This window comes from Ptychodera flava, chromosome 21, assembly GCF_041260155.1.
Source record: "Ptychodera flava strain L36383 chromosome 21, AS_Pfla_20210202, whole genome shotgun sequence".
Classification (NCBI taxonomy): Eukaryota; Metazoa; Hemichordata; class Enteropneusta; family Ptychoderidae; genus Ptychodera; species Ptychodera flava.
Genome location: NC_091948.1, coordinates 29030956 through 29043096, shown reverse-complemented (window position 1 = coordinate 29043096; position 12141 = coordinate 29030956). Strand labels below are relative to the sequence as shown.

General features: G+C 37.9%; 2 protein-coding genes across 7 annotated transcripts in view; one reads left to right on the top strand and one right to left on the bottom strand.

The window, feature by feature from the left end:
* Nucleotides 1–6495, bottom strand: part of LOC139121941 (E3 SUMO-protein ligase PIAS1-like) — a 37049-nt gene extending 30554 nt beyond the window's left edge. For 2 of the 3 annotated variants that reach the window (XR_011549370.1, XM_070687275.1), the window contains exons 1-2: nucleotides 6422–6486; nucleotides 4850–5279 (exon numbers count right to left, since the gene is read on the bottom strand). Coding sequence is in view for 2 of the 3 variants with exons in the window: in XM_070687275.1 (XP_070543376.1) it covers nucleotides 4850–5279; nucleotides 6422–6445 (454 nt within the window). In the remaining variant the exon portion in view is untranslated. Of the gene's footprint in view, nucleotides 1–4849; nucleotides 5280–6421 lie in introns of all 3 variants that reach the window. The other variant, XM_070687273.1, reaches the window with a different exon arrangement.
* Nucleotides 6496–6692: 197 nt separating this feature from the next.
* The window catches only part of LOC139121942 (katanin p60 ATPase-containing subunit A-like 2), a 28938-nt gene continuing 23489 nt past the window's right edge, over nucleotides 6693–12141 (top strand). For all 4 annotated transcript variants that reach the window (XM_070687279.1, XM_070687278.1, XM_070687277.1 and 1 more), the window contains exons 1-3: nucleotides 6693–6866; nucleotides 8193–8360; nucleotides 11759–11825. In XM_070687279.1, coding sequence (XP_070543380.1) covers nucleotides 6813–6866; nucleotides 8193–8360; nucleotides 11759–11825 — 289 coding nt within the window. In that variant the 5' untranslated portion in view covers nucleotides 6693–6812. The remainder of the gene's footprint in view (nucleotides 6867–8192; nucleotides 8361–11758; nucleotides 11826–12141) is intronic.

The window sequence follows — 12141 nt, the reverse complement described above, 5'->3', positions numbered from 1 at the left end:
GAACATCATTTTAAAAAAATTTGAAGCTGACAAGAGATGAATGCGCTCTCTTAATCTGATATAGATAATGTAAATAGGTGGTCTCAAATACAACTACATGTATGTAACACATTTTTTTAGCATATTAACCTTTTCCCTGCCAAGTCAGTGAAAATCCGCTCAATTCGGTGTAGCCAGAATCTAAGCACACATGGCCGTTTTCCTGCCAACTCGGTGGAAATCGGGCCGGTTTTCGGTACCCCGTTTTTTTGCCAAGTCAAAGGCACTACGTTGTGCTATCCCCTGCGCGTGTAGGGGTCATCCGAGGACAGGTTTTCTGACAAGGAACGCCTTTCCCCCTTGAAATGGGTTCGCAGGGAGTCGAATGACAGGGAAAGGTGCAGAAACCTGTCCGCCAGTCCCCCACACTCGGGGGGGGGCTGGGTTTTTTTACCACTTTTTAGCGGTCTTGGCAGGAATGCATGGTGATGTTTTCTGGCGGAGTTGGACGTACTTGGCTCCCTGGCACATTACAGATTGCTGCCGAGCTTGACCAACTCGGCAATGCAAATCTAAATGGCTACCGCTTAAAAACGACTTGGCAGATGGTGCAGATAGTGCGAGACGAAAGTCACTTATTTAGTTGTGAGTGATTGAAAATGAGAACCTATTTTTGACGGGACGGTTTGACTTGTTCCTCTGATGTAACAGATATAAACAACCTGGCAATACCATTATAAACTGGTGTCCGACATATTAACCCTTTTCCTGCCAACTCGGTGAAAATCCGCTCGGAATTTGGTGTAGCCAGAATCTGAACAGCCACGGCCGTTATCCTGCCAAGGCGGTGGAAATCGGGCTACTTTTCGGTACCCCCTTTCCTGCCTAGTCGACGGCACTACGTGTAGCCTACACTTGCTCACGCTAGGGGTCGTTCGAGGACAGGTTTGGAGCGAGGAACGGCGTTTGCTCTCGAAATGGGTTCACAGGGAGTCGATAGACAGGGAAAGGTGCAGAAACCTGTCCGCCAGTCCCCCACACCCGAGGGGGGCTGGGTTTTTTTTACCGCTTTTTAGCGGACTTGGCAGGATAGCATGGTGACGTTTTCTGGCGGAGTTGGACTTACTTGGCTGCCTGGCACTATAGAGATTGCTGCCAAACTTGACCAACTCGGCAATGCTAATCTAGAAGGCTACCTCTTGAAAACGACTTGGCAGATGGTGCCGATGGTGCGAGACGAAAGTTACTTATTCAGTTGTGCGTCACTGAAAATGAGAACGTATTTTTGACGGGACGGCTCAACTTGTTCCTTCGATGGAACGATTATGAACGACTAAGAAATACCATTACAAACTGGTGTCAGACATATTAAGCTGGGCTTCAGCTCTGCAAGTTCAAGCCAGGCAACGTCCTTCACTGCCTTGGCTGTGCCATTCAATGGACGTGGCTTTGGATTTTTTATTTATTCCATCGTCCGAAGTATTGGCTCTGGTTTGCAGGCAAACGTATCCTCTTGCCGACGACTTGGTTACTATGTACACTGTTTGCGTACCGAGAATTCAAGAGGGGACATGAGGTCAATGCTACGGGGATACCACCTGTACTGAGCAGGGGCTGCTTTTGTTATGCAAACCAGCTAGCTGTACAATGGCCACCAGGCATGGGGAGACGTCGATGGCTAGAACAATGGAATATTGCGTTGTACCCATGCATCGCAAAAGTGAGACTGACGACTTGGGTGTAGTGACTGGTTATCACTGGTTAGCTGCAGCCCAAGCCATGACGGTACAAACCCGTACCTGACTGAGGACCGCTCGATTAAGTCGGTAATGAACGGTAACACTCCAACGCCAACTCCCAAACGAGCTGGCTAAACTACATAGAAGCTGTGCCTCAATGGCTCAGCCATGTCGTTAGGACAACAGCAAAAACGTAGTTTTTGTGCTACACTGCCAAGTCGTTGAAGGTACGTATTCAATTGACCCTACCCTGGGGAAACAGGACAGGTTTGCCGGTGCTGACACACCCCATAGCACGACCCCCAGGGTCTAAGACTAACAGACGAGGGAGGTGATGTTTGTGCCAAGCGGATGTGCGCAATTCTGAAGGAGCTTATTTCCGAAAAAGTAAGCATGAAACGGCAATAAAATGATGCACCCCCTGGGGCAAACAAGGCTGGTGACCTCAATTTTTTTTCTGCAGTAACCCTTGAGCACCTTCCCCTGTCTACGGGCATGTAGAAATTATCGAAGTCTAACACGTATAAGTACAGCTAAAACTACCCTGAAAATGAAAATGGGCGGTTTCTGCCAAATGCCTGGCAGGATAACGTGCAGGATAGCGTGCAGGAGAGCCAATCTTTTGCAGGCACATATTATGGGGCGGTTTTCTACTGACTTGGCAGGATAATGGACGAGGGCGCTCGGCAAGAAAAGGGTTGAAAAAAGAAGTCCACCAGCAGCTGTTCAGTCTGCCACAATACTGCTGCATTTTGACAACTATCCATCAATCTTACAGAAGGACTGAACTAAACGACACTCTGCATCTGGAAACCATGACGTAAAAAATAGCTAGAAAATTGAATACTATCATAAGCAACACTACTATGACATGCATCGTGAGCTTTATTCATTAAGAAATGCTGTCAACCTAACCTACAAATCTTTGCAAAGACAAATTTTGGCAATTTTGTTAGGCACAAGCACTTCTAGAAAATTCAGTTTTTGTCATGAGTTTGCTTTTCTACAACACGTACATGTATAATCAGACTAAGAGCTCCCTTTTTTATGCACACTGAGCAGTTGATTCCATAGCTTCCTGTACAAATCATTGTAAATTGTAGTCCCTTCATAACTAAAAAAGACAATAAAAATGCAACTTTTTGGACTAGACAAAGGTTATTTTGAAGTAACTCTGTCCTATTCACAAGTTCATCATGACAGTCCTTTGACAGATTCGACATCATAAATTTCACTTGTTCTTGTTAGGACAGTGCGATGCTGGCAGACAACTAAAGAAGATGAGTTAGGCTATGGGGTTTCAATGAATGCTGGTTTGGTTTTCAATTATTGCATTAACATGCCTGTTTTGTCAAGAATAGGAGCTTGCACTAAGAGGATACCAGTAGTTTCACAAGAGGCTAACATGGTAAGACATACACATGATTTTTTTGTGAAAACCCTGAAAAAATCGCACAGACAATTACGATTGGTATAAGATATCATGATACACAATATTATTCAGTATCAGCCTGAATGCATCATTGCACATATACAAATTCTGTACTTAGTGATATTTACATGTAACTAAGGATACCCTGTGGATTTCTGCAAGTAATTCATGTTAATTTAGATTGAATTTTAATTTTTTTAATCAATTTTGCAGATTATTTTGGACGTATATGGCATCAATTTGGCCACCTTAACACTATATATGTAGCATCCGTGAGCAGAACTACTTGTGCTTGTGTAATGACCTTTGTCCTACAGGTAAATTCACCAAGCAAGCTAACATTTTAATTAAAGCAGAAATTATGCTAACAATGATTTTGTTAATTTAGGTTCGGCTGCATCATCATTATGAAATAAGCGATTTGTGTCTTCAATGTTCTACTATTGGGTAGATAGTGTTGATTCCCGTTACATGTTGTGTTAAAATAAACTTCATTCAGGACAACTTATTCTTATGATGTCAGGTTCTCATGAAATTTGTGAAAATTTATCATTCACAAAAAAATCATTACAGTACTGTACATCCATGTCCTATCAATGTCACAAAAAACTTTGTCTGTTGATGTTTGACAGTACCATGAAGGATGGATTGTTTTGCTATTGGAGACAGTCACAGTTGTCTATCCCTGGGTGTCCACAATGGTTGTATCTGTCAATTTAATTTTTTGAGGCTTTTCAAGGGACTAGAGACCTAGCAATCCACACATTGAATGAGAAAGTGTAATTTCATTTTTCATGAGCAATGACTTGTGCTGTAGTTGTTCGTATCTTCCAACATCAATTTACTTTCCTGTTTCAACACATCCTATGTGATGTGGTAGACCATGTACCAGAAATGACATCCTACAGATTGGTAAGAATTGTCTTTGATGTGCAGGTTTTCATGACAAGTCTGTTTGTGTACATATGTGAATCTTGTTAGCAGCACAGCTATTTGACACATGGTTGCAAATTAAACAAAGAAATGACAATAACAACCAAGACGACAAAGAGAGGTCTAAAAATTTTAGAGATACAGGGTCCCTAAATGTAACGTAAATTTGTACCTATTGTATAGCATCTCAGTTAAGTTAAGATTTAGGAAAGAATCTAAGGATATCAGCTTTGCACATAATATGCTAAAACCGAATCAGGAGAACAACATATTAGAACTATTGACTATTGTTGAAGTTGACGGTATGATACATTAGAAACTTGCAATTTGTGTACAAAAAATGCTCATGTTACCCTATTACCCCTTCAAGCTCTACATGTGGAAATAAATGGTGGAGCATAATGAGGAAGCTGAAAAGCAATAAATATTGACAATTAAAGGTAGTGCAGCCCATATTCATTCTTGTGGAAAGAAAATATGATTAGAATAATTTTTCTGTTATATCTAACAGATGTGGCAATCTCTGTAACTGTACCAAACTATGCAAACAAAGCACTGATTGCGCACATTCACTATAAGAGTAATCGGGTCCTTTGCTTGCTTAGTTTGGTACAGTTAGTCTATTTAGGCAATCATTATGCAGATACTGTAATACTAACTTCAATGTCAATAGCCCATGACCTCACCGCCACCACAAAGACATAATAATAAAACAATGTTGGAAGTTACAGAAAATATATGTTTACAATAAAAGTTAAGGACTCACCCAAGCTTGTTGGCTTAATTAATTCATCTACAACATCGAAAAATGGTAAATGTTTCAGTTTAACATCTGGATGTATTGGCAGTCCGTTTTGATGTGATACTGCTGTGTTACTACTTAGCAAATTTGGTACTCCATGACTAGGTGTTGATGAAGGCAGTCCAAAACTTGACAAACTGCTCGAAGTATACTGTGAGTGTGAATTTGTCGATGAGAGAGGAGGTGGTGGAGCTGTTGGGTGTACTAAATGTACTTTGCGTGGAAATCTCCGTCTGTACAATTCCTTTATTTTGATTTGCACTGATGTACTACATCCATGTTTGAGCAAGTGAAGCGCTCTTCCCTGAAGTTCATGTTTGCGGCCACTCTTATTCTTCCCAGCAAATCCAAGCAGTACTTGAAGCTCTGCCACCCGGAAACTCATTATCATATGCTGAAAAAGGAAAAACCTATAGTTTATATCAAAATATTATGAACTCTGTAAAAAAGCATAACTGAGCACCAAACTGAAAAGGTGAAATGACCGTACGAAAAATCATAGAAATATTAACTTCACAGAGCTTTAGTCTCTTAGTTGGAATGAAATGCTGTTTAGTCAGTGTAACCAGGGGTTGTTATAAGACGCCTTGAATTTTGAAAGCACGGTTGGTACCGAAATGTTTGATATGTATGTAATAAGGAACGCGCATCAATGTCGGGACGGTCGTGATAGCAATGCAAAAGGACACATAAAACTGAAGACAATAGTGGTAACCAGGTATTCAAGATTATACTATGATAATGTAAGGAAGACTTTCCTTGAAATGATGATATATATGCAACACGCGATTACATTTTGGGATATCGTATTTCTTAAGTGCAAAGTATTGCCCAGAAAGACATGAAAACAGTTTGTATGTCGCATCGTGTAAGAAGCATTGCGTCGTGGGGATCCCGGAAGGTGGTATACATGCATTTGTCATTTGAAATTAAACACCACGGCTGACGGTGGTCCAGGGCCATATTGATCGGTGACAGTTGACACACGAAAGGAAACGATGGAAAACTTCTTTGGTTATAATGTGAAATACTTGTAAACTGATTCACCGCATAAAAAGACGTCGGATCCTAGTATTTTGCCAGTCTCATCGTTGAAACAATATTCTCACATGATTGAACATCAAATATACTTTTTTCCGGGAAAGGGTCCTCGCAGTACACAAACGAAGAGTATACAACACCAGCATTTTCCTCATGATGAAACCATAGGAAACAACGAACAAATCGTTCAGAACTTTTAAATCGTACATTAATACTTAATAGTTGTTTAACAGGTACAGTTACATGGACAAGGAGCATTTCATTTCCCTATTAGGTAAGCATTTCGAAAAAATACATGCGATTTCGAAGGGATACAATCGTACCGTATCGTTCGTATGGCGTAACTTTCAAACGAACAACTGTAATACAGGTATGAGGGTTCCCCCGCAAGACATTAAAAAGTTCCCTGGTAATTGACAGATTCAATTGTAATATCTGTAGCTAAAATTCTGAGCAAAACGTGTGAAATGTACGCGTGAAAAATGAATTTCCCACCTTCATCTCAGACGCTTCCGCCATTGTGAAAATCTTTCGGAGCGCTGTTACAGCCTCGATTTGAATAACCTCGTTTTGGTAAAAACAAATTATATATTCACCGGTTGTAAAATATTTGCATATCACCAACGTACGAATTCGGAAAAATGACCAAATCCATTTCTACCCCCTAAAAGTCTTCAGTAATTTTTTTTTTTTTTTTTGGTTTTTATTTTTTCAAAAACATTGTCTTTTTTGATCTTTTTGGAAACAGATTACACTGACTTCTGGGTAGACGAAGCTTTGGTGAAAAGTCGCCATTTTGAAAATAGCCAGCAGCGAAACAGTTGTACTCTGCCACTATGTTGTCACATTGTGGAAGATTTAATGTGTTTTAGCCTCGAAAAGAGCCATGGAATCTCTTAGTTATGCGACGCTGAGGACTTCGAACCAAGCAAGAGAGGCGGTAAATACACTGTCATTTCATTAATTCTTTTACACGACATAGTACAGCTCAGAATAAAATCGGCCCAGCCGATCGATTGTTGTCTGTTGACATGGTAGCGGTCAATGGGTACAGACACGTACAAAATTTCATGTGATTTGACGGCTTCTAGAAAATGAATGTGTTTTGTTTTCGTGGTGATCACGGCCACGTTTTGTTGGCTATTTGCGGTTTAAGTTACATTAAAGGCACTGATCACGACAATTATCCATTTTGTTATATAAAGTTCTTTTTCCATCAAACAAAATACGTAACTTAAATAAAAGTCCGTGTCTATTCTCGCTTCTACTGTCCTGTGGCAGAGTATGTAAATGGTATGTGTACAAAACGTTCCGCGATACATTTGTAATGAACCAAATTAATGAATGTCAGAGTACCTGTCTGTCCAATTTTAATCATATGCTCTGTGTACCTCCATTACTTTCACCTTCAGCAATTATGAGCCAGTAGTGATGACAAAATCAATAAACATTCTAATGAGTCTGACAATTAAACCCTAGACACTCGAAAAAATATTGAATTCACGTATAAAACTCATTTCACTGTACCATCGCCTTTCCCTACTCGTAAAAACTCTGTGTTAGTATTAGTGACAAGTGTAAAACACTGCATGGGTCCACATTCTTTATCTCTGTGTTGCCACATATTATATGAAAATTTAAACTATACTGATCCATGCACAGCTGTAGGCTGATATGAAATGGTTGTTACATCGAAAATTCTCAAATGAATTTTCATCAAGACCTTTACTGAATTCCTTTATGTCACAATATGTTTCATCTCTTAGTTTAATATGCTGATTCATTCAATATCTCCATTAAAATAGTTGTACTAGTAAGTTGCATCACTTTTCTTTGACACAGTGTATACCTACCTGCTCTGTTCAGAATCATATTTAAAAAATACAGAATACACATGGTTCTGCAACACGTACATATTCAATGTTGATGCCACATTAATTGTAGCTACATGCATGGTGCTGCTTGAAGGTACAACCATAAATTCTTTATTATCAGTTCTAGTATGATTTTGAATGCATAACATTACATGTTATGGTCGTGTGAACTAACATTTTGCCATATTACGTGGAAGTAGAGTAATTTTTGTGATCACATATCGTGTTATGGTCACTTTAAGGGATTTAACATCTTTCATAAGAATCTCAACCTGTGAGCCGTAAAAGCAGCTGAGTTGCTATATAGGTAAATTTCAAGGGAAAAAGTTGCTACTTATGTCAAGAACAAAATGGCAACTCTAAACTTGGTGCTTATTTTTTTTCCAATACAGGAAGAACAGAGAACAGAGCAAAGAAGAAAGAATCTGTTACTCCTAATACTACACTACTTAAATCAAGAAGGCTACAGGGAATCTGCATCAAATTTAGAAAAAGAAGCTAGCATTACACTTAGTCGATATGAAGTCTGTGATAATATTGATTTAGAAACTGTTTTACAGGTAAGAAATGTTACAAAGTATGGTATGATACATGTACATTGTATTTGCATGCTTGTTACCGAACAGAGTGCCCTCAAAATCAATAGAATAGGCCATTTACATGAATTTTCCATACAACAACACTTTTCAGTTCATGCACGAAGATATATGGCCAAATACGAAGGTGTCACACAAAATTTCAGAAAATAATGCTAATTAGAGAGCACATCATCAATATACATGTACCCTGACGTTTGTTAAAGTGTTGCTTCTAAAGCTTCAAATCCTGGCTCAGAAAACCTTTGGATCGAGATAGTTAAAACTGAGCCTAGGTGTTTGTTTTTTGGTTGGTTTGTTTTTTTTTTTGTTGTGTTTTTTTTTGGGGGGGGGGGGCTCTTCATAATGCATGTGTTGATAATAGTCATGATCATTTACAGCATTCTTTGCATAATGTGTTTGTCAAGTCATGCTTGAACCAATGATATAAGATCATCTAAGAAATTTCATCCTTGATCCAAAGTACATGTATACACCAAGTGTCAAGCTGATTAGTCCCCCAGTTTCTGAGAAAACTGAGTGGACAGACAGAATAATATACATACATACATGTACTGCCTCACACATACATGCGAGACAATACATACATACATACATACATACATACATACATACATACATACATACATACAGACACACAATGGACACTGGGCAACTACCATCCCTGTAGCTTCTGTTACCATGGCAACTGGAAGCTAAAACTTGCAATAATATTTCTAGATTTACCAGACTTTTTTAATAGCTTAAGGTCCAAGGATTTACCAAAAAATCCCAAATGTTTTATTTACCTGCGCACTTAGGGACCGTCTCAGATTGCCGGAGAAGTTCAAAAAGCAAATTTGTTCGTCTGGGGGATGGGGGTTAGGGTTTACCTCCATTCAATTAGTTAACTTCACTTTCGCACTTTTATTTAGTGATCACATGTTCTCTTTATATCGTGGATAAAAATAGAATCTGCAAACTTGTACCAATAAATTTTGCAGTAAGTGTTTCCACCTCATTTGTTTAATGCTATAGTTATTGCTCAAATTTGATCGATATCGGACGATGTAATGTGGTCAGGAGATACATATTCTTCAGAAGTTATATCAAAATGCTACATTGTACTCTCAGACAGACAACATTTCGTACTTTTTAACTTTCGTTTAGGGGAGGGGAGGTGGTATTGATCTAAACGAAGGAATTTCATTTCTTGAACTTATGGGACAATTTATTCTGAGTCTGACTACCACGTTAGTGACCTCCCAATTTTTCCATACAGTGTACGGTTATTATACACTATATCAACGTAATGCTATCATGTGCCATTCTCATTGGATAAGAGCTCATTCCACTGATTCTAAAATACTATTTTAGCAGTGCTAAAATGGACACTTAATTATGGACCCTTAATCCTTGTTTTAGAAATGCCTCACTGTACTTTTGGCATTTTGCCATACTTGCTTGCGCTGTCTACTTTTTGTCGTCTGCTTCACTTGACATCAACCGTTGCCGAATACACCACTGTGCGCGTGTTGTCAACAGAATCCCACCTTATAAAAATGCACTGAATTTCCAACATTCAATCTCTCAGAATACCCCAACAAGACCACAGAGACACACAAGTTGATAAAATATAAAGAGCAATAAATTTGTATAAGTAAATCTTTTGATAAAAGTTGTAAAGTCTTATTTTAAAATTTTACGCATTTGATTTTTGTACAATTCACTCCATGTAACATTCGCCTATCGACTCATGCTACATGTATATGTCATAAATTGTACCAAATTCCAGTGAATACCCACCTGCAGCGGGCGTTATTTGTGATAAAATCTATTTGAACTACAGAATACATAATATTCACCATTAAGCTGTAGAACTGATCTTTCATTACACTGTGTTGGAGATATGCTAAATCTACTGCAGTTTGGTCACTCTGCAAAACCCAGTTCAAATCTTTGTCTGTCAAAGCGCAATTCTAAAAATTGCTTTAATAATATTTATCAAAAGGAAATCAAAAAATTTGTACAGGTAAATCTTTTGATGAAAGTTGTAAAGTCTTATTTTAAAATTTGACACAAACAGTCATTTCAGTCATAGAGATTGTGTACTCTGAAAATCTGCAATTGATAGTATAGTTATCACTGTAGTTATAATTAATCAAATACCAGCATCAAGTCATGACGTAGCAAATCATAAGTCTTGTGTATATGACGTAAATAATAGCCTTTCTTAACAGTGGTCATGTCTTTGGCTTCCATATTTTTCCCTCATTAATTTCCATACATTTGTAGTTTTTCTCTTGAAGATCCCAGATAACAATGCATATGGAATTTACCTGTCTTTTTCACTCAAATTCATTAAATTTTGCCTGTATTTATTCTTTTTTAAAGGAATGTAGAAATCAATGTACACAGTGTTTCCTGTAAAATTGCCTCACCCACCCACTCAACAAACCAAGAATTCAGTAAGGCAAAATGAGGATTTACTGTAATGGCCTCATGGAAAAGTTAAAAACGAATACCTAGTCATACTCATAATCTTGAAAAGATTAGTTCCATTCTGAATGCCATCTGTATACATTTGTACTCTGAAGTCTGATGTTCAATTTTTTAAATCTATTTCTGTTATCAGTCATAATTAACAGATAGTCAACTGAAATCTGTCTTAGATTCAAGTGAAGGTGCTAGGATGGTGAGGCACTCAAACAACAAATTGTACAAAACTTTGGCTTTGCACTGGTTGTAGAATGATATACAGAATGCGCTAAGTTTGCACAAAGTTGCTAGCTGTATATAGACAGATGGTGCTAGTCTAACAGTGATGTGATAAAATTTTGCATCATTACTTTGGCTAGTAACATCTTTTAAACCTTGTTTGAAGACCCAGCTTTTTACTAAATTTTACTTGTAGCTTTTGGAGTTTTTAGCTGTTTCTATATCTTTTAAACACATGTTCAGTGCACTGAGACGTTTGTGAAGTACATTTTTTAGAATTAAATATTATTATTATTATAGTCTTCGGACCACATCTCATTAAACCCCATTTTTAAACACAATTTTGCAAGAAGGCAAGAATGTACATGTAGCAGAAAGACTAATATAGTGGTTATTGAAATTCATGTGAAGTTACCTTGATGTAATCGCTAAATTACAAATAGGATTTGATAATGCAAATGTCTTTTCTCATGATCTTTCAAATTAATTTTGGCATTTAATGAAATGGCATTTACAAAAACCTTAGAGGGTTTACTACAGCAACTTTCAACCGTAAGTTTAAAACTGTTGTTTGATACAGTGGTCTAAGTGTATTAAGAAGTTCATTGTTTAACTATCATTGAAGACTTTCTCCTATGACTGAGATTTGAATATTTTGATTTCAGGAGTATGAATCTTATTACTATGTGAAATTTAACAAATATCCAAAGGTGACAAAGAAACTTTCAAGTGGTAAGTGACTCCATACTTTCCTCCAAGATGTCAGTAGGTTTGCCTAAAACAGTTATGCAACAGTGACTAGTAGATAGTCAAGAAAAAATTACAATATTTCACACCATTTTATGTAATCAGCAATTCTTTGAAGTTACTAACCTGGTACCTATAGAGTTTACAGGAGTTTTACAGTAGCGGTACATGAAGTTTACAGGAGTTGACTCCTGCAGGGTTTCCAGCCAGGTGTTTCAACACAATCAACTTTAGAAACATGATAACTGAAGAAATCAGCTCCCTCTTGAGAAAAATCAACAACTTCAAATGTTCGAGAAAA